This window comes from Rousettus aegyptiacus, unplaced genomic scaffold, assembly GCF_014176215.1.
Source record: "Rousettus aegyptiacus isolate mRouAeg1 unplaced genomic scaffold, mRouAeg1.p scaffold_m13_p_17, whole genome shotgun sequence".
Classification (NCBI taxonomy): Eukaryota; Metazoa; Chordata; class Mammalia; order Chiroptera; family Pteropodidae; genus Rousettus; species Rousettus aegyptiacus.
Window position 1 is genome coordinate 7,169,601 of NW_023416292.1, and position 21,738 is coordinate 7,191,338.

At 42.6% G+C, this 21,738-nt stretch overlaps 1 protein-coding gene across 2 annotated transcripts; it reads left to right on the forward strand.

Annotated features, from left to right (window-relative positions):
• The first annotated feature begins 376 nt into the window (after positions 1 to 376).
• Positions 377 to 21,499, forward strand: UTP25 (UTP25 small subunit processor component). Of its 2 annotated transcripts, none has more exons than XM_016158560.2 (12): positions 377 to 589; positions 1,319 to 1,358; positions 1,973 to 2,216; positions 3,998 to 4,168; positions 5,843 to 5,931; positions 7,056 to 7,466; positions 9,187 to 9,406; positions 10,987 to 11,189; positions 12,294 to 12,476; positions 12,579 to 12,691; positions 13,406 to 13,651; positions 20,797 to 21,499. In XM_016158560.2, the coding sequence occupies exons 1-12, from the start codon at positions 483 to 485 to the stop codon at positions 21,038 to 21,040; spliced, it is 2,271 nt and encodes a 756-aa protein (XP_016014046.2). In that variant the 5' UTR covers positions 377 to 482; the 3' UTR covers positions 21,041 to 21,499. The 2 variants fall into 2 exon arrangements, with proteins under 2 accessions (XP_016014046.2, XP_016014045.2); XM_016158559.2 differs by having other exon boundaries at positions 3,995 to 4,168; positions 20,797 to 21,477.
• Positions 21,500 to 21,738: the final 239 nt, after the last annotated feature.

Here is a 21,738-nt window from a genome sequence, read left to right on the forward strand (position 1 = left end):
CATCTGCAGTATCAGGCTTATTAATAAGACACATTTGTGTAGTGCTGTGAGGATGAAGTGAGATGTGCCGACACCCTTAAATATTGGTTGGCATTTTTATTATGGAATAATATAAAGTCACTGCATTCAACCATCTCCACTACTACATCTTTACCAGGTTGGGTCCCACAGCCAAAACAGAAGCACAAGCACGCTCTCCCATTTACTCACCCCTGGCAGTCCCAAGCCTACCTGACAACATTCTAGGACTCAGAATAAATGGGCACGAGTGCATGTGCTTCCAAGGAGCCTCGCTAGGGGGCAAAATCGCGACCAGGGAGTTTTAACTGCCTGTCGTACAAGCGCGACGTAAAGCGGGTCTGCTTTACCGCAACCTGCTTCTGCCGTAAAGCGCTGTCGCCGAGCCCCGGCGTGTGGATTGACAGGATAACTTCCTGTTCGGAAACTTGTCTTTTGAAGGCGGACAAACTTGAGTTTTCACTATGGGCAAACGCGGGAGCCGGAGCCGGAGCCAGCTGCTCAACACCCTGACTAAAAAACAGAAGAAGCATCTTCGGGATTTCGGCGAGGAGCATCCCTTCCATGACAGGTATGGAAGGGCATGGCTGGGGCCAGAGCTGCAGCGTCTTTTCCCAGTGGAAGGCCGCGTTTTCCCTGCTTGGTCCGCAGGTCTCCCATGGGATGGTGACGGGGCTGCTCCCACCTCTTTCTTCGCTTCCCCGGCTTCCTCTTTGCTCAGGGCGGTCCCCGTACGTTCTGGGTGAGATGGGGTTCCACACGGGTCTTCCTACCTTTTGTTGGGGCCGTAACTTTATGCTAGACCACACGCCCACTATGTGCGGGCTGGGTTTTGTATTTTAAGAGATTTTCTGAATTGTTTCTGTATGTGTGTTTAAAGAATTGTTTGGGACCTTCGACGTCACTGATCTGTCCAGTTACGCGGAGGACACTTCTGAATCGGTAGTTGTGGGTTCCTCTGTGAGTGTTCAGACTCTCAATTATCATCTTAGTGCTCATTCTAATTTAGGAATTTGCTCGAAAGGTGAACCCGAGGTTTTCTATTTGCCAAATTTAGCCAGTTGTTGCATGACTTTAGTATTTGTCGTGAGACCTCGTGAAACTTCATTTGTCAATTATTATCTATTTGTCATATTCTTATAATCCCTGCCCCCGTGCATATGTAGTTTTTACAGGATTCTAGTTATAATGTGTTTATAATGGACTATTCTGCCCTTTACATTTAAAGTTGTATCATTAGACTTTTTCTTAACTGCTAAATACTTGTAGTTAGAGTTTAACATCACGTGTTTCTTCTCAGGGTTTCCAGAAAGGAAGTTAAACCACAGATTTGTCAACTGGTAATGCTTTATTCTTTCTTTATATTACTTGGTTCTGGGTTGTTACTTTTAAGATTATATGTAATAATAAAGCTTGGCTACATTTCTACTCTTCAATTTTAGATGTAAGTTATTATTTTAGTAATATTGCTTCATTTTTGAATGCAGTTGTCTATTAAAATGCCTATCTAATTAACATCTATTGTGATAACTTCAACAGTAACCAGAGTATGAAACTGCCCCCAAGAGATCAACCTATTAGAACCTGTTAAAGAGGCTTAGCAGCCTACGCTCTTTTGTTAAATTGTAGTTTTCCTGTCACTCCTTTAAATGGGCCGAATGTCTGACACATAGGTTAGGTTTCCTTATAGCCTAAAGCTCTGTCTCCTTTCTTCCTATATGGAACAATTAGCAGTTCAGGGAAGATGAAGAGCTTCTAGGGACTTAGCTAGATTAGCTGTTTTAAATAAATTTGGCGCTGGGCTTGGTTGAATATCTAGGACTGCATATTTGCAGAAAAGCTTGATTTTTATTTAGGAAAGTCGGAACCTGTTGCACTATTGGCTTGATGATAGTCATAGGGTAGCAATGAGAACAATATCATTTTGTTTTTTAAATTCCCATTTTCCTTTTAGTCAGAGAGTTCAGATACTTCAGGTTCTGAAAGTGAAGCAGAGAGTGAACCAGAACAGGTTTCTGGTTACCACAAACTACTGGCCACATTAAAGAATGTTTCTGAGGAAGATGAGGAGGAAGAAGAAGAGGAGGAAGAAGAAGAAGACAGTGATGTAGAGGAGGAAGAAATGAATGAAGAAGATGGTGACAGTGATGTCCCTGTAGAGGAAGAGACAGCAGCAGAGTCTACTGAAATGCAGGAGAGTAAGTGTCTTTGGTGTGGGTTCATCAGTCTGTTCCAGGACCATAGACAAATTGCCTCATGGGCACAGCGCCCTGTATTGTGTGAGCTGTGCAAAAGCGTGTCTATCCAAAGCAGAGATCCTTAACTTTGTTGGCTTCAGTGATATCTTTGAGCATCTGATGAAAACATAGAAACTTCTCACCAGAGAAATGCAGAAATAACATTTTTGTTTAGCATTTCCAGAACTTCATCAATCCTAGTTAAAGTTTTCCTGGTTCAGAGGAATGAGAACATAATTCTGTTTCTTGTGATGGTCTCAATTTATTAAAGAGATTACTGTTTCTTCTATAGAGAAACCAAGTTAGATGCAAATATATAAAACTTTTCAAGTAGAGTTTTATGGAACAACTAGATAAGAGGTGTTGAAGAGATGCCGAGTTGTTACATGCTGGTGGGGTAAATGAGGGAAGGCTTTCGAGAAGATCTGGGATTGAAAGCTTAATGGAACTCTTTTTCACTCAGATTTCTAGGAGACTTTTTCCTTTAGCTTTGAAATTAACTTTATTGAGGTATGATTTGCATACTATAAAGTATACCCATTTAAACTATATATTCAGTGACTTTTGACAAGTATATACATCTGTTACCATCACAGTGAAGGTACAGAACATTTTCAATACCTCCAAAAAGTTCCTTCTTGTTCTTTTACAGTCAGTTTCTTACCCCTGGCACTGACTGACTTTCTTTCATGACAGATTAGTTTTGGCTATTCTAGAAATTCTTATAGACGGAAGCATACAGTAATAATTCTTATACGTGGGAGCCCTTTGTGTCTGGCTTCTTTGGCTCCTTGTGTTTTAGTGATTCATCATGTTCATGTATTATAAATTCATTTTTGTGCTGGAGTAGTATTCCATTGTCTGAATGTATTTGGGTGACTTTTTATATCTCACTGTCTTAATGCCTATTTTCCTTACAGTGTATTTTTTATATATATACTTTAAGGTACCACATACCATACTTAGTATTTTATTAGTTTTACTAGGATAAAAATTTATTGCCTCAGACTTAGGGTTTTTTTTGTATTGTTTTGGTTTTCCATTTTTCTTTCCTTTTTCAGATATTTCAAAATGAAGGTTTTTTTTTAATTATAAAAGTAATATGTGTATTGTAAAAATGTAAGAAGGTTGTATAGTTAACCTATTTCCCCACCACCTAGAGATAAACACCTTTAAAATTTTATATTACCTTCCAGACTACTTTTTTATGAATATTAGTATGTACATCTATTTGTGTGTATGTCTATAATGGTCTCATATAGTTATGTTACTTTCTTTTTTCTTTAATAACATACCATGGACATTTTTTCCATTTGTTTAACTATGGATTCACGTTAGCTTCTTAATTACATAGTATTCTGTGCTCGCTTCAGCAGCACATATACTAATTACATAGCATTCCATCGTAACTGATATGTGGTGATTTAATTAACCCATTGATAGAAACTGATGGAATCATTTTCCCAGTTATTTTCATAATTTTTGCTGCCTTGAACATCTTACATGTATGTCTTAGTGTACTTTGTCTAGTTATCATCTTAGAATAAATGCCTAGAAATGGAACTGGGTCAATAATCACGCTTAATTTTGAAATTTGTTTTCCACCTGAATTTGTTTAAAAATAAATAATGCCAATGAGCCTCAGTATTGATATAGGCTAAGGAATTAGATTTTATTTGTCAACAGAAGTATAATTATATTTATGAGTAAATAATTTTACAAAACATTTCTCAAAATTGGAGATAGGGTCCTACCTGCCGATCCTGAGGGAAAAGATGGGGAACAGCCACCTGGCACGTCACAAGAATCCCTTGAGGAGTTTACAGATGCAAAACATGAGTCACTCTTTAGCCTGGAAACCAATTTTCTTGAAGAGGAAAGTGGAGGCAACAGTTCTGTGAAAGCATCACAAGGTCAGAGCACAGTATGTGTTGTTCGAATTCGCCAGCTGCTTGGTGTTGGGGGTGCGGGCTAATACACTTAAATCTCCTGTGATTGGAACGAGAACAATAAAAGCAAGTACTTTAGCAGCTAGATCGATAGCTGAGAAGAAATACTTCTCAAAGGTATTTTGTGCGTTTCCATGGTTAGCAGTATTTGGGGACTGTTTAGGAGAACAAACAGCTTAGGAATGGTAGCAGGGGAGGCTGGTACCCCAGGGCTCATACTTCCACGGTTAGAGTCAGGGGAAGACTTTTGTTGAGAAATACTTTGCACTTTTCTCTCTACCTTTCACTTGCTCCTTTTTGTTGGAACAGTAATTTTCCTGATTTGTGAGGTCCAGGGTGGCTGATCTGCTTGGTCCTTGTCACAACGGAGCTTTGTGGAACCCAGAAAGCTCCACTGTGTCTCCCTAGGTTCTCAGTCTCTTGGCCTTGCCTCTGCCTAAGTGGCAGTCATCTGGACAAGGCCTGCCTATGGTAGGCTTAGGCAGGTCTCTGTTCTCTCTCTTGGGTCCATTTTCTTAACTTGTGTCTGGGCGGGCAAGTCAGGTTGGTCTCTTTCTGTGTCCTGACTGCCTTTTTTCCTCCCAGTGCCATTCTTCAACACAGCTTTACTATTAATGGAGGTGACATTTTAACTCGGCTCATTTGGTTCTGTTGGTTATTATGGCAGAGAGGGAGAAGTGAGGTAGAATGTGAGTACAAACCCCATTCTGAACCATCGTAACTTAAAAACCTGGAGGAAACATTAGGAAGCTTGACTGTCCTAAAATACCTCTGGTGGTTTTACCTGTATAGATGTATTAGAACCTAGAATTCTTATCTCCTATGGTTCACTCGTGGGTGTTTAGTACAAGGCACATTGCATTTGAAGTTTTACCATTTGGATCCTTGAATGGGTCATTTAACTTTGCTTCTTAATGAGGCGACTGATTGGGTGGCCAGCTCAGAGTGCTAAAGAGAAAGATAAAGAGTGCAGGTGCTACCATTTAGATCATTTGCCTAACTCAATTGAGTATCGAGCATTTCTTTGTGTTCTGCAGTGCAAAATAAATCAGACATGGAACCTGCCCTCAGGGATCTTACAGTTTAGTCAATGAGATGTCATGAACATATATGTTTTAGGTTGGTGGGTGGGGGCAAGGTGGGGGACTGTCTCTGGGGGACCAGGGATGGCCTCGTAGTGGAGTCAGCACTGTGCCTACACAGTAGGCTCCTGGGAAATATCTATTGTGAGTCAGGGAGTAACTTTAAACTGATGCTGTTTGCTTACAACAAAGATGAAGTGAAGGAGAAGATAGAAATTTTAATTGAAGGAAAGCCACAGAGGCCAAAAAATTTGAGAGCCATAAAATTTAAAAATTACATTGGAGAGGTGGCTTGGAGGTGCATCCTGTAGCGCCCCAAATTTCACACTGAGAAATTTCTTCAAAGGTTTTTGAGCTGGGAAGTAATGTAATTAGAGAAATGCTTTAGGAAAATGACCTGTCAGAAACTTTCAAACTCTGGACTGGAAGAGAGGATGGAGAAGGTAGATGGAAAGAAGGATGAGTTCATGAAGAATGGCATGTCATTCACAGGGGAAGACCGAAAAATGCCTGCTGTTTGCTCCAAGTGTTCTGACATTCTCTCTTTCTGAATTAGATCCATTTCTACAACACATGAACAAAGAACTGAAAGAAAAAGAAATTCAGGCTGCTGCCACAAATCCCAAAATTACCCACCAGCTAAAAGTAAGTGTTGCTTGGTTGTCTCAGTCACGAGGGAGAAAAGCTCTAAGTGAAGCAGTGGTCTTGGGTTTCAGCAGCTTCCTCGAATGTAGAGTGTCCACGAGAGGTGGATGACTCGATGGGACAGCAGGACGCAGGAAGGCGGGAAGGGCCTAGTGGGGCACAGGTGTAGCTAGAGAAGGCACTGGGAAGCTGGGGCGTGGGAGCCAGATAAGGGTGTTTTGGAGATAGTATCCCAGGGTCTACACCAACATCTGTGAGGGACTGTTAACATGACCTAAAGCAGGTTAAACTGCCTTTCTGATCTTCACCGTTCTCATCTGTTAGAGGGAGACAGTAATGCCTACCTTAAAATAAAGGAATATACTGACTGATACATAGCAAGTGTTCAGCAAAACAGTAGCTACAGCTGTTGTTCATTTGTGTGAAATATCAGATATAGGTTCACCAGTAAATTACCCAAATATGGAGCAGTTTTTGCTTTAGGTTTGTTTGTTTTTCACCAGCTGTTGCTGTTCATGAGAGTGGTCATCCTTTTTTAATTGAAATTTTATTGAGATAATAATTATGGATGCAGTTATAAGAAATAATACAAAAGATGCCCTTTGCCCAGTTTTCCCCAATGGTAACATCTTGTAAAACTATAATACAATATCACAGCCAGAAAATTGACATTGATAAATCTACTTGTCTTATTCACATTTCCCCAGTTTTGCTCCTAGTCAGTTGTGTTTGTTTAGTTCTCTACCGTTTTATCACATGTGTGGGTTCCCCTGTCCACCACCGTAGTCACGGTGTGGAGTGTTCCCAGCACCATGAAGATGCCTCCTGTTTCCCCTTTCATAAGCACCCGGCCCCCATTCCTAATGCTTGGTAACCATTAATTCGTTTTCCATTTTATAATTTTGTCATTTCAGAACTGTTTGCAAAAGTTTGTCTGAATCATATAACCTCTCTGAACCTCAGCATTTCCTAAACTGTAAGAAGAACATTAGAGTATTTACCTCGCAGGGTTATTGTGAGGATTGAGGTGATCACGAGAGGTCTTGGTAAATTATAAAGTAATATGTGACTGTAAGATATTAAAATTCATTTCTAATTCAGCTCTTGATCTGTTTCTCCCCTAGTGGCCTATCCTGGGCCAGCTTGTCTTTTCATCCAAGTTTCAGAAGTTGGAAACATTTAAACCCCCAAAGGACATTGACTTAAAATCACTTCATCTCCAGAAGCCTTTGGAATCCACTTGGATCAAGACCAATAGCCAGTTCCTGTCTGGTCCCTCAAAATCAAGTAGCCCCTTTACACCCCTCCAGAAAGAGCTCTTCTTACTTATGAATTCTTACCGGGACTTGTTCTACCCGGAAAGGACTGCCCTGAAGAACGGGGAAGAGATCCGCCACGTGTACTGCCTGCACGCAGTGAACCACGTCCTCAAAGCCAATGCCCGGGTGCTCGGCAACAACAGCAGACGCCGAAGCCAGAAACTTGGCGTGGGTGATGACGACGACTTCAGGGATCAAGGGCTAACAAGGCCCAAGGTGAGTGGCAGCAGGAGAGCTCTGCCCTCCAGAGGTTAGGCTGCAGAGCGCTGCCATATAGGTGCCTTGCCCTTAGCAGGTACTCAGCTGTTTTAATGGTTAGAGTAATGAATGAGTCTTAAGAGTGAGCATATCGGCTGGGCCAAGTACTGTCAAAGCCATGCTGTAGACGGCTCAGTGGACTGCTTGTGACAGTGCATCTAACCGGAGACTTGTGAGTAGGCGGTACCTCCATGATAATTCTCCATAAAGATAAGCTCTGAACATATCTGACACTCCATTATAAATCTCTTCTTCGTGATCATCAGCATTGAGTGGGACCTTAATAACGAGCTGTTCATCCAGTTCTTACTTGTTACAGCCTGGACCAAGACCTAGATTCCTAGGGGGCCTTGCTAAGGAGAACCAGGAGAAGAGAAGCAGAGGCGGAACTAGAACCAAGGATTCTCGTCAGTCAGCCACCTAAATACGTAAACTATGGAAATGAAAAACTCCTATTTCTCCACTGTATAGGTATTGCCATTTAAAGTGATGATTACATTTATTTGGGCTCATAAGCCTAAGCACCAGTGGATTTAGGGCTTTGGTAGAAATGTCTTTTAATTCTACACTTTAAGTCTGCACTTTTCTGATGCTGTAGAGCTAGATCTGTGTCAACCATCCTTTCTGCCCCTTAGCCATGCCTCTCAATTTTGAGGAAGCCTCGTCTTTTTAAATTGTTCTCATTGAGCTTATAGAATTCTCCAGTTTTAATACTGATGTGGCGCTTAGAGATTTCTTAGTCCAACCCTCTTGCTTGATAGCTGGGGAAACCAAAGCCTAGACATTTCCTTGGTGTCACAGCGGGACAACAGCTTGGCCCTCTTCACTCTTGGTCCGTCCACCCTGCACTGTACCAAACTGGATTATCGCCCCCTCTGGCTGTGCTGGTTGCCTTTCTGGGAAACTATCTCAGGGTTTTCATGACATCAGAATTATCAGATTATCTGTTTCCATCTAGAATTGCAAAAATTAATGAGAGACAGATTACCCAGGAAGCACATTTAGAATTCAATGAATTGTAAAATCTGGAGTTATTTCCACTGATTGTATTGTTTACAAATGGGTAGTTAGAAATTAATCATTTTTTGAGTATCTTTTTTTACCTTTAACAGTTGTAACATGAAGCATTTTAGGAAATGTTTGGAAAACTAAGTCCTCTATTTCCCATTCGAATGTCCTATTTCAGAAATGCTTTGTCATTTCTGAAGAATGTACTAGAAAGTGTATTAGAAAAGTGATGCGTCAGTCCTTTTCCTTACCAGCTTTATTCGTTCCCTGCTTATTACATCTAATTCATTTTTTATTCAGAATGTATTTGTTCTTTGGGTCTTATGGATAAAAATACTGTACATTTCTTGCCCTCAAAGAACTTGGGTGTTTATATTCTTGGATTTTGCTGGTGGGCACCTCTGTTAAAGGTGTCGACTTAGCCTAAAAGGTATTTCAAATTCTGCCTGAGAATTGCCTCCCACGGAACTATGAAAGTCCTCAGGACATGGTGCTGTGGATGTGCTCAGCTTCTAGATTCGAGCCAGGTTCTGTGCATAGGGGGTGATGTCGTCCCTGGCCGGGGCCACTGCTTGCAGGGGAGTCTTTAGCAGCACGCCCTCAGCAGGCTCACCCCGAGCTGCACTTCCCCCCGCCGCCCCGCCGTGGCTCACCGTCATTTCTCCCGTAGGTGCTGATAGTGGTGCCGTTCCGGGAAGCCGCTTTGCGGGTGGTACAGCTCTTCATCAGCCTCCTCGAGGGCGACAGTAAGAAGAAAATAATTGTGAGCAACAAAAAGAGGTTTAATGGAGAGTATGGCTCAGATCCTGAGGAGAGACCACCCAACCTGAAGAGGCCTGAGGATTACGAAGCTGTCTTCGTGGGCAACATCGATGACCACTTCAGGATCGGTAACTCCTCCTGTCAAAACTGAGGCCCTAAAGGGCCTGAGGGGCGAGGTTCATATAGCTGGAATTAGGCATTGTCTCAGTCACTGACGCAGCCTCCCAGCAGAACCAGGGTGCATTTAAGACATCTCGTCTGCCAGGGGAGAGTCTTGCCATGGCTAATGGGATGGAGTGTCTCCGAAGGCATATGGAAAAGGCATGTAGGCGTTTATAACAGTGTCTCAGTGCACCCAAAGCTGATAGCACACGGTCAGTGCTACAGGAAATCCCGGGGAAGCTGCGACCGATGGGCTGAGGTGTCGGTCTGGGGAGGCTGAATAAACTGAGCGTCTCTGTAATGGTGGACTTCCCTCCTGCCTGCCGCGCAGTGGCTCTGAATTACAGCCACTCGGGACTTATTTTCTCTTACCCAACTTTTTCACGTTTCCGAAGTTCTTGGGAAAGTTTGTTAGTTAAATATGCTCATTCACCAAACATTTTTTAAGCATCTCCTGTGTGCCAGACACTGTGAAGCTGGGGATACAGAAATAAAAGTTACGATTTCTACTCTCTGGGAAGTCCAGCCTAGTGGAGAAATAGTACAGAGTGGGAAGCGTTATGATCAGAAGATACAGTGGGTGTCCTGGGAGCATTTAAAGTAATCTCTGTACCCAAAAGAGGTGCAGGGTGGTTAGGGAAGGCCTTCTTTGGATGTGCTGTCTGTACTAAGCTGAAACCTGAGTGGGATTTAGCCAGTCACGAAGGGGAGTGGTCAGACTGGAGAAAAGGGTTTCAGACAAGGAACTGCATGTGTAGAGGCCTCAGGATGAATGAGTCGGCATGGCCTAGGATTCACACAGGCTTCGACGTGGCTGGAGTGTAAGGCGCAAGGGGATGAGAGTTGATGTCCAGTTTTAAACGTGCAGGTGTCTAGCAAGTTACCAATATATCAGTGTTGAGCTCAGGAAAGAGATACGGGCTGGAAATAAAAATTTGTGTGAAAATGATATTAAAACCATGGTTAGAGAATAAATTTACCGAAAGCTCTATATAGAGTGGAAGTAGAACTTGCGGGTGAATCCAGGGATTTGTAAAAGAGCTGTTTGGATCTGAAAAGACTGATAGGGTTGAGTCAGTGATAGAGAAAGGAAGTGTTGAAGGTATGGAAACCACCAGTGAAGAACAGAACATTTCAAGGAAGGTGTGTCCAAAGTGCTGCTTACACAGGCATGACAAGAAACACTATAGTGGCATTGAATTGGTAATGGAGGGCTATTGGTGATCTTAGAGGCCATTTCAGTGGAGTCCCGAGCATCTCAGGCCAGATTGTGGTGCATTGAGGAGTGAGTGCGAGTTTCAAAGTAGAGACCATTATCTGGAGAAGTTTAACAGTGAAGGAAAAGAAGAGAATGGGAGCTGGAAGGGACCCAGATACAAGGGTGGGATAATGATGATGATGATTTTTTAACTGAAGCAGTTTGGGCATGGTCGTATGCCGAGGGGAAAGGTTTGGAAGGTTCAGGGATGGGGATGCTTTGAGAGGGTGGAAGCCAATGGCTGGGCAATGATGAATGCACTGATGTGTACTTGGCTGTTTCGTGTAGGAGTGGCAATACTTCAGAGAAGCATCCGACTCTATGCCCCTTTTTACTCCTCGGACATCCTCATTGCCTCCCCTCTGGGCTTGAGGACCATCATTGGTGCAGAAGGAGAGAAGAAGAGAGATTTTGACTTTTTGTCTTCTGTTGAGCTTCTCATCATTGATCAAGCTGACATTTACCTGATGCAGAACTGGGAACATGTCCTGGTAATGCTGGTCATTCACGTTGAGAGGGACAATGGTTTAAGTCCTATAGGGTTATTTAAGTCCAGATTAAAACTCGATGTGAAACAGGGAAAAGTCCACATATTCCAGTTTGAAAATGGGAAATTTGTCCCTTCTACCCACAGATTGGTCAGGAAACTATCTGAAAAGATAAAAGTTCTTGTCAATATTGTGAAATCTCCAGAAAAGATTTCTTCCCCTAAAAGTTCACTTCTAATAGACCACTTCAGTGTGGATAGTTGGATGAGTAGGTAATTGGATGAAAATCCTCCACTAGGAATGTCTTTATTCTGACATAATTCCTCCTGCAGTTTATGCTTATTCTTTTTTGTTTGGTCCTCAATGGAGATGAAAAACCATTGCTCATGATTTCTTAATGTGTGTGATCTGGTTTTGCAGAGAAATGTACGATGTTTTTATCCTCTCGCTGTAATTTGTGTTGTAATTTTTTTCTCTCTTTCTACATACTCTGTACCGTTGTCAGTTTTAGGATTAAGAACCTGTGTATTTGAATAATTCCATCACGGTTCATAGGTTTATTTATTTTAGGCTTATAGGAAGTTTGGGACAAATAAGGGGAGTACTTATTTAAAAGGTGGAAATAAATTTATAGTTCTCGTGACCCTTCAATATATATTATGAGGTAAAAATATAATTAAGTAGAAAATGCATGTGTAGTGGTTCTGGAAATTTAATATTTTAAGAACCAGATCATTGAAGGATAACAGCTATTTTCCGTATCATTTCCCTTCTTGTCTAAGTTTGGGACTGAGTAACCCATAGAATGACCAGGGTAACATTTCAGAAGTTCCTTTTAAAGGAAAACTCCTGTAGTTACTATTTTGATCCTTTTTCGAAGGTCCGAGAGGTGGCCGGTTTTAGCTTAGCTTTTTGTTGAGGGTGTTTGCCTGACTCTGGGCAAGTCACTTACTCATTTGAGCCTCAGTTTTCTTGTTGTAATTTGGGAAATGATAGTATTTACTTTATTAAGTTAAATAAGATGGCAGGCTTATAAAATGTGTGGCAGTGCCTAAAAGGTAAAAATCCTCAGTTAACTATTAATGGTGGTTTTATTTCTGCTGAAAGCACTTGATGAACCACATGAACTTGCTGCCCTTGGACTCACATGGGGTGGACTTTTCTCGAGTGCGGATGTGGAGCCTCAATAACTGGTCAAAGTTCTATCGCCAGACTCTACTGTTTGGGGGCCTGCAGGATGCCCAGATCAATTCCGTGTTCAACAAGTACTGCGTCAATGCGCAGGGCCAGGTGGGTTTGCCCTTGTTTCTCTGGATCTTCCTGAAGCATGTGTGAAAGTATTTGGTCGATAATGGGAATGGCTCACCATCTGATGCTCTCAACTCCTGGCAGGTGGCCGTGAGGAACGTCCCAATGACAGGTTCCATCAGTCACGTGCTGGTGCAGCTCCCACATGTCTTCCAGAGGATGGAAGCTGAAAACCTAGCTTCGGTGATCGATGCCAGGTATCCACCCCTCCCCAGTCTCATTAGATGCCTGGGGGCCTCACGGAGGGATGTGACTTTGGAGTACAAATTTAAACCTGGATTCCATGCTGGTTTTTTTGATTACCATTTACCAATCGAGTTGATAGAACCCAATCTTGCCAGCTTCGTTCTTATAGCTAATTAGTAGCAGGCTCAGTACTGTAAATTAGGGGTCTTTTCCTCTAGACCGTGGTGTTTTTTAATTATATCACACTGCTTAATGCCACAAAGTATCTGTGTCAACAACTTAATTGTAAGCCTTTCAGGGCAAGAAATGTTTTTGTAATTTCCTCTCTGTTTTCCTCCTTTCTCTGCATTGTGTTTAGTCAGGGGACCCATGGTAGCAGAATGATGTTTAGCATATGGAAAGTGTTCAGCAATTGTTTGTTGACTGACTAGCTGATGGCAGACAGACTGAATGAATGAATGAATGAATGATGAGGTTAGATACTTCCTAGAATAGTTTTCTGGGATAACTGGCATTACACCTATTCTTTATGATGACTGCTGTTAGCACTTTTTAATGTGCTCGTCAAGTTTTATTTAGGTAACCTCTTTGCAATGACATAAGCCATGTTGGTCTCTTTGGGGAGATAGAGGGAGGTCGTGGCTTGCCCAGGGCCACTCACTTTGTAGTGATGCTACAGGCTCAACTTGAGATCATTGACTTTACCCTTTGCCTTTCCAAATCAGGTTTAACTTTTTTGTGAACAAGATTTTGCCTCAGTATCGTGATGCAGTCATGTCTCACACACTCGTCTATGTCCCCTCGTACTTTGACTTCGTGCGTCTCCGAAATTACTTCAAGAAGGAGGAAGTGAACTTCACACACATCTGCGAATACACAAAAAAGTCCGCCATCTCCAGGGCCAGACACTTTTTCCTTCAAGGAGAGAAGCAGTTCCTGCTCCTCACAGAGCGCTTCCATTTCTACAAAAGGTGAGGTGGTGCCAGGTTTCCAGTGACGTCTCTCATGGGGATGCCAAGCAGATCAGCCTGTTTCTGAGCACCTGGTAGGCTTGCGGTGTTACCAGGTCCTTTCTCACCTGCCTCCTGCAGAGGAGCCAGTGTGGGGACTGGACAGGCTGGCTCTTCTTGGTGTTCGGTTTTCTCCCAAATTGACATTGTTGGAAAACGCTGTAGAAACAAATGACTGACTACAGCATAACCTGTGTGTAGATCTGGAGAGGGTCCATATGTGGGGGACTTCCTGTAGGTGTGATCCTACCCCTCAAGAAAGACAGTACAGAGTTGAACAACTCTTGACAGGGACAACACTAATGCGTACGAGAAGGGTTGGGCCCTGTCGCAGAGGCCCAGACAAAATACCGGGGTCCGTGTCACCTGTGGAGGTGTACATGTTCAGTGTCTGGAGGAGGCGGTCATGCACTTCCTCACCGAGAAGAGCCAGGACCAGTGGGCCCCTGGACGTGTGCAGGAAGCTAAAAGCGAGGGGCTTAGAGTTGAATATTTTAGGGTTTCAGCATTTGTTTAGCTTCCCTACCATGTGACTTTGACAAAATTAGATTGGTCTTTTTTAAAATTCTAATTAGAGTGTTGGTAATACTGAGTCTTCTGTGACTGGGATAGTTGCAGCCTTTCGCACCCGCAGAGCTCAGGTATTGTGTTGCTAGTTGTCTCTGTTGCCAATGAAAAGCTCTTTTTGAACCCTCGCCTGGAGAGAGATGGAAATTACATCCTGTTACCTCTTCCTTCCGATTCACAGTAATGTCTAGTTAGTTTTAGTTCTGACCTTGCTATTTTATTAACTGTCAGTCATATATACAGACAAGGGGCACATTTTCTCAGAGTGTCCCTCACATATAATCCAGAAATCTTCCAGGCTTTGGAGCATGTTAGGTGATGCAGTTTGACATTGCATTGCCTTTTAGTTTATGCTGATATTAGGATGGTGCGTCCCAGACACCTTCTTGTTACCAAGATGGAGAGGGAGGAACCCAGCAGGCTGCCATGACGTGTCTTCTCTGGGTACTCTGCTGGCAAGGTGATCTCTTAGGGGAGAGTTGAGAAATAACTACATTTGTGTTCCCTGGGCTCCATTCATGGCCACCCAGACAAGGCTATTTGGCCAGAGTGTTTGCTAATGAATGCCTGCTCGTTGGCATCATTATTTGCTTTGTTCCAGTAAGTTGTTTTCATTCCGGTTGAAGAGAGGTATTTTGCGGGGAGTTTGTACTCAGCAGGTCTGAAGAGCCCTTAGTTTTCTATCAGTTTGACAAATGAAAGACACCCCTTTCAGTGAAGTGGATAGACTGGAAAACTTCCCAGTGCGATTGTCTTAGCAAGTGTGAATTAAGCTGGGATGAGGACTGCTGTCAGAAAGCAGCTTTTCAAGAAGAGGACATGAAGTCCTGCTTAAGAGAAAGGCACCCTTTCTCTTATGTCGGCAAGACAGTCAGTCCCCTGTCTTACTGTTCATTTATTTACCAAACCGCTTTGCCCACAAAGTCATTATGAAGACAAACCTAGCATGTGCCAGTTGCTTTCCCCGGACCAGGTTAATAAGTGCATCCCGTGGCGAAGGTGAACAGGGAAAATGTGCCTCACAGTTCGGCAACTGCTAATTATCTCAGGGTTTCCAACTATAGAATTCTTTTGCTTGAGAGATCACCAAGGTGATGATGGGTGTTTTGATCTGCAGTGTCTTTGTGGTTTGATTTTTTTATTTGACCTTGGGGAAAGTACATGTGTTTTAAACTTTAGTATCCAATTCTGAAATTATTTATTTATGTTCTCTGTGGAAGTAGACAGCATTAGAAATATAGCAGTTTATTTGTGAGCCAGCAAAAAGTTTTCTTTGGTACAGATAAAACCAGTAGACTCTTAGGAGTGGATGGCACTCAGTCATGATGCCCTCCTGCGGAGAGGAGGTTCCCAGCTCTTCCTGAGCCTTATCAGTGGGTTACTCTCGCAAGAAGGATTGTCAGCCAGGGGCAAGTCAGAAACTCTGGAGGTAGGATTTCTCAAGCTGGGAAAGGCTGCTGGCGTGTTTCTGAGTACCCCTACTCCTATGTAAGAATCCTAGTTCTGGAAATAGTAGACCTGTTCTTTTTAGACCAAGGGGAGGAGCCAGCCTTTCAAGTCAGTTGTGGGTGCCTCATTTATCTTTGACCGTTGGCAGGTAAAATAGACATGTGGAATGTTCTTAGTTTTAGGTCCCATCAGGATGTTAGGCCATAATTTGTAGGCATCACTCAAGCCCCAAAGCATGTACAAGAGAGGAAGAAGGCAGGGGAAGGGTGCTGAAGATTATGGAGATTGGCACTAATTGCCCCTCTGAAGAGGGCCTGGTCACGTTCTGTTTCCAGGAAATACCTAGTCTCCATTGTGGGCACGTTGGGACTGAGATTTTTATTGTTTTTTTAAACTAAACATTGAAGTTGATTTTGTTGTTTCAGAAATACTTTGATTATAAGAATATTACACATTATTATGGAGAATTTGGAAAATCTAGGTTTAAAAAAATGTGGACTCACCTATAATCTCACTGCCTTAATATAAATAAATACCCATTTTCGTGTATTTCTTTCCTGTCTTTTTTTATGTGAAAAGTATGTGCACATGCATATATGCACGTGCATGTGTGCACTCATGCACACACACCCTTACACAGGCATTTTTTTAAAACATACCAAAATTGGTATCACACTATACACCTTGGGACTTTTTTCTTTTATCTTAAATGTTTTATGTGCTCATTAAACAAATTTTTAAATATGTTAACATTATGTTAACATTTTGGTATATATATTTATATATCATTGATATATTTTTAAGTTAACATATATATAACTCTATTCCATCTTCTCTCTTCCCAGCTTTTTTTTTTTTTTTTTTTTTTTTGGTAAGATTTCATTTTAAAAGAAATTATAAGACTAACAATGAACATCTAGAGGTCCTCGCACTTGGGCTTCACCAGCTGTTAGCGTTTTGCCACATGCGCAAACACACACGTCCCCTGTCTCCCCGTCTCTCTTCTCATAGTTCTTATTTTTTCTTCTTGAGCCATTTGCAAGTAAATTGCAGGAGGCTTGATGACATTTAACCCCTGAGTCTTTCAGCATTGAAACTCTAATAATCTGAGACTGGCCCCCATACTGGGAAGGGAGGGTGGGGAAGGACCAAAGAAAAAGACAGAGTGGTAGGTGGCAGGTTTAATAAGCCAGGGAGCTTAACCTGTAGGCTTGTTCGGGCGGCCACAAGATTAGTTTTCCACATCCACCCGCCAGAATCTTAAAAGTTTACGTATAGAGGCTCTAACTGGGGTCAGTCACGTGCCCAGTCCAGATAGTCTCAACACCATTGTGTCTCAAGGCTGGATCCTTGGAGCAGCTTCTGGGAGCTGGGAAGGCAAATGGAGTGCCCATTCGAAAGCACAGGTGAGGGGCGAGGAGCCTCTCTGTGATGGCCCGGGGTCAGCTGGAGGGTCAAACTGGTCGTCAGGTCTTCTCGATTGCCTTCCCCAACGGCATGTAGCTTCTAAAAACAAGAACGTTCTTTTATCTAACCACAGCACCATTATTGTACTACTTGACATCACTACAATAATATTTTCTAACATATAGTTGTATTCAAATTTCCTAGTTGTCCCAAAATAACCATTATAACTACTCCTCCTCCACCCCTGCACTCCCAAACCCATGATTTAGTTAAGGAACATGCATTGGTTAACATGTTTCTTTAGTCTGTCTTAGTTCTCAGGCTGGGGCAGTTTTGCTTCTCAAGGGGCATTTGGCAATATCTGGAGACATTTTTGCTTGTCGCAACTGGAAGGTTATTCTAGTGGTCTAGCGGTTCTGTTGGGTCGAGGCCTGGATGCAGCTGAACGTTCTGCAGTGTACAGGACGGCTGCCACAACAACGTATGATCTAACTCAGAATGTTAGTACATGACATTGACATTTTTTGACGAATCCAATCCAGTTTCCTGTAGAAAGTCCCACATGTTTTCTAATTTAAAATCAGTGGTTCCCACATTTGCTGTACATTAGAATTTCCTTGCAGCTTTTAAAACTCTGAATACCAATTAAATCAGAATGCCTGGGGTTGCTGACCAAGCATAGGTATTTAAAAAACAAAAAGGTGATTGAACATGCAGCCAGAGTTCAGAGACCACTGATTTAGATGAAGTATTTTTTGATAAGAATTCTACATAGAGGATATTGTGTACTTCCCACTACATGAGATGTTTATCCCATTTTTGGTGATGCTAAATGTAATCACTTGGTCAAGGTGGGTCTGCTCCCTATCCATCTCTCCGATGTAAAAATACCTTTTCTAATGTTGGTAGTAAGTAATCTTTGGGGTTGTGTGTTGAATCCTTCTGATAGTTACATAGCATTACGTTATGTGGATGTGTAATTATCCCACTTTTCTTTTAATAAGCATATAGATTTTTTTTACTGTTTTCTGCTATTATATATAATAACGCCAAGAACATCTATATGCATAGTCAGTGGTTGCTAGTTATTTCCTTAGAATAAATATGGAAAGGAAAATTTGTTAGCTCAAAGGCTGTATACAGTTAAAAATTTGCTGTACATTGCCACTTATTTGCTTCCTCTCGTCTTGTTCTTATCTCTCCCCCCCCGCCCCGACACCAAATGCGTGTGCGCGCGCACACACACACACTAATTTATACTTTAGTAGTCTGTTTCTTCAAAACCCCTCTCGTTGCCAGTGACTTGATAGTCTGATACCTTATCGTCTTATCTTTGTGCGTGTGTGTGTGTGTGTGTTTGTAATTGTCAGTGAATGTAGAGGCTCATGTCCGGGCACAACTCATCCGTCAGGCCACTGGTGTGGGGGTTGGGAATCTAGTCGGAATTTGGTTGTTATATAATTACCTTCCATACATCACAGACTTTCAGCTCCTCTAGCAGACGTGGCTTAGTGTGGGGCCTGGGGTGCTAGAGGGACTTTTCTCGGTATTCTGATCTCCTCTCAGCTTTTACCAAGGCCCGTTGTACCCCAGTGCCAGAGGGGAGTCTCTCACTACACTCCGGCCCCTCCCCCAAGGCTTGAGGTGGGGTGGGGGTTCTCCTGGTGCACCTCAGTTTTAGGCAGGCCCTGTTCATTCCGGACTTTAGAGGTGGGACTTTCTCAGGGTTCCTGCAACACCCTCCATGGCAGCCAGTGTCTATCTGGTATCTGTAGGGGCCTTGGTGGGGAAGAGTTCCTCCTTTCCCCTGGTGGTGGCAGACCTCTGCTCACGTCAGCGCAGGATCTTGGGCTGGATGGATTTTGTGTTCTTTACCCAGGGACAGACTGCTGTGGCCTTTTACTAGGTGTAAGTTGTGGTGGGGAGGGAGAGAATGGGGGTTTTACTGCCCCTCCCTTAGGGACAGACGAATTCTGCTTCATCTGCTCTCCTCACACCCAGCAGTTGACCTCTGCCCCTCTCTCATCTGCTTCAGGCTTTTGCTTCCCAGATCTGGGTCTGGGAAGTGAGTGAGGGCTCACGTCTGCACCACACGCAGGGTCCCTCAGGTCTCCTGCCCTGCCCCCAGTCCTTCTCCAGGGCTCCCAGTGGAGGCCTGTGGAAAAGAGCTCATGAGTGAATGTGAACTGAAGGAGTGTCCAGGAATCTCAGGATTCTGAGCTGTCACACAGGCCCACACTTGCCCTTTAGAATTTTAAAAGTATAGCTGTTTTCTTCCTACCCACTTTCTTGGCAGCTGTCTTCTTCTGCTTGTGATCTACCAAAGGCAAAGTAGTTCGCATGTCCTTTCTTAGGAGGGGTTTGTCGTTCTGGAATTCAGTCATTGGTGGCCCAAAGCTGGCTCATCCTGGTTTGTGAGATCTGATTGGATGTCTCTTCCCAGCTCCCAGTTCAGCAACGTGCTATTGATAGCTCGAGACTGGCTGTGGTGGGAGTATTTACACCATAGAAATTGGCAAATGCTTTAAATCAGCACCCATCTTTCTACACTGAGAACCAGTTACTAAATGTACACCAGCGCCCCATTGAATCATTTTGCTTGGTTGCTTTGTGACATCAGTTGTCTAGGAAAGGAATACTTTCTAGATTTTCTGGCTTTTTCTAATTAGCATGGAAGCAATGTTCTTGAGTTTTCTACATACTAAGCGGAAGTGGAACTCAATGTTTGTTGTTGTTTATCTTGATAATTAGTGAAATAGAACAGCTTATTTAAGATAACTAGCCATTAGAATTCCTTTTTTATAGAAAGATGGTGTTGAGAGGTCAGCCAAGGAATGGATTGCAGTTACGATTTGGAAAATGAGGGTCCCCAGAGAGGTCAAGATGATCTCATGGGATAAAAAAGGCAAGGAAACCTTATCCTCTGTGAATAAGGTTAGATTCCCAAGGGAATCTAACATCAGCAATGTATGAGAGATCTAACAGGAAAGATCAGAACCTCATCAACGTACAAAATCTTCTGTTGTGGGACCCCGGAGGGAACAATTGACCTCAACCCAAACCACACGGTGCGTCCCTAGGGCCTACATCCCCCGCCACCACTGTGCAGCACCGTGCAGCAGGGAAAGAAGCACGGAAGCTGTTGAAGCTAATTGCTTTCCCATGATGCCTGCTGGGTCCTCAGGCAGGATTTTGTAAATGGATGAACTTGGGACATCTGCCATGGAGTTAACACGTCTACAGAGTGACAAGAAAAGACTAATGGGAATGCATTTACAGTTTATGCAGTTTATTTTATGCGCTGGCTCTGACCTCATCTCCATTACAGAACATTCTGTTTTGCCCAATTATAATAAGGATAATGTTAAATCATGCCTGCTTTTTAAGTTTTCTATGACAGACTTCTAATCCTAAGTCTGCTTTTCTCCACTCTACCTCAGTCTACCCAGAGTAGGCTCAAGAAATACAAACTTATTTTATTACCTTGAGCCAAGCACTAGGAATTCAAATATGCTGTCACAAAAATAAGCCCTCAAACTAGAATAATTTTTGGTCTGTTGTTTGTGCCATTATTTTCTTCCCTGAGCGTGAGGCAACGAGAGTGAATATTTCCCTGTAAATCTTAGGTCGTTTTTCCACACATTTTCTCAAGTAGACATAGCCTCTCTTTCCCTTTCTAACAGGTATACAATAAAAGGCATCAGGAACCTAATTTTCTATGAGCTGCCAACATATCCCCACTTCTACAGTGAAGTCTGTAACATGCTGCGAGCCACCACCAGAGGCGAGGAAGCCACCTGGACCTGTACTGTCCTCTACTCCAAGTACGATGCCCAGAGGTTGGCTGCAGTGGTCGGTGTGGAGCGGGCTGCGCAGATGCTGCAGTCCAAGAAGAACGTGCACCTCTTCATCACTGGGGAGAGATGAGAACTTGTTGAACAGGAATTGGTACTTGGAGTGATACATAATGCTTGATTCTGTGCCGCTTGGACCCAATTCTGATCATTTCTACAAGAGAAGGGCTGCTCGAAGGAAGAAGCAGCAGGCAGCGTCATATCCGATATGTCTTTCTTTGCAGGTCACATTTCCCTGAGAAGTTAAATGTAAACTAAATTTTGGTAACTCCCATCTTTCGGAAGTCAGGAGGGAGCTAACGGGACTCTGAGAAGTTGATGGAAGGAAACTCCTACTTGTGAATCTTTTTGTAAGCCATAAATTCTTTTTATTGTGATTTTACCTCTGATTTATCACACTTGTAAATTCTTTCAGATTTGCCTATTTCTGTTTGACACTTTCATAAAGTAAGGCATACATGTCATTGCTTGTGAGAACTGCTTATGAGAAATTACAATACTTTTTGCTGCTGAATATCTTAATTTTGGATCACACAGGTTTTATAGAACTTATTTTTCCCCAGCCAAACTTTTTAAAACTGTAAACATTCTATCTTAATTCAGCCTAGAAGAGTGTATTCATTCACTGATCTTTTTTAACTCATAGAAAACATTTTAGTTAAAATATACACTTAGAATTATGTTATATAAAATAACAATTTCTGCTCTGTTTCAAGAAATAATTTTGTGAAACTCGATGTTGAAATCTTCATCTTCAACATTGCCATCTTC

Coding starts and splice junctions, on each gene's coding strand:
- UTP25 (XM_016158559.2), top strand. CDS start 483: ATGGGCAAACGCGGGAGCCGGAGCCGGAGCCAGCTGCTCAACACCCTG. Junction 5,932..7,055: donor AAATTACCCACCAGCTAAAA/GTAAGTGTTGCT, acceptor TTTCTCCCCTAG/TGGCCTATCCTGGGCCAGCT. Junction 13,652..20,796: donor CGCTTCCATTTCTACAAAAG/GTGAGGTGGTGC, acceptor CCTTTCTAACAG/GTATACAATAAAAGGCATCA.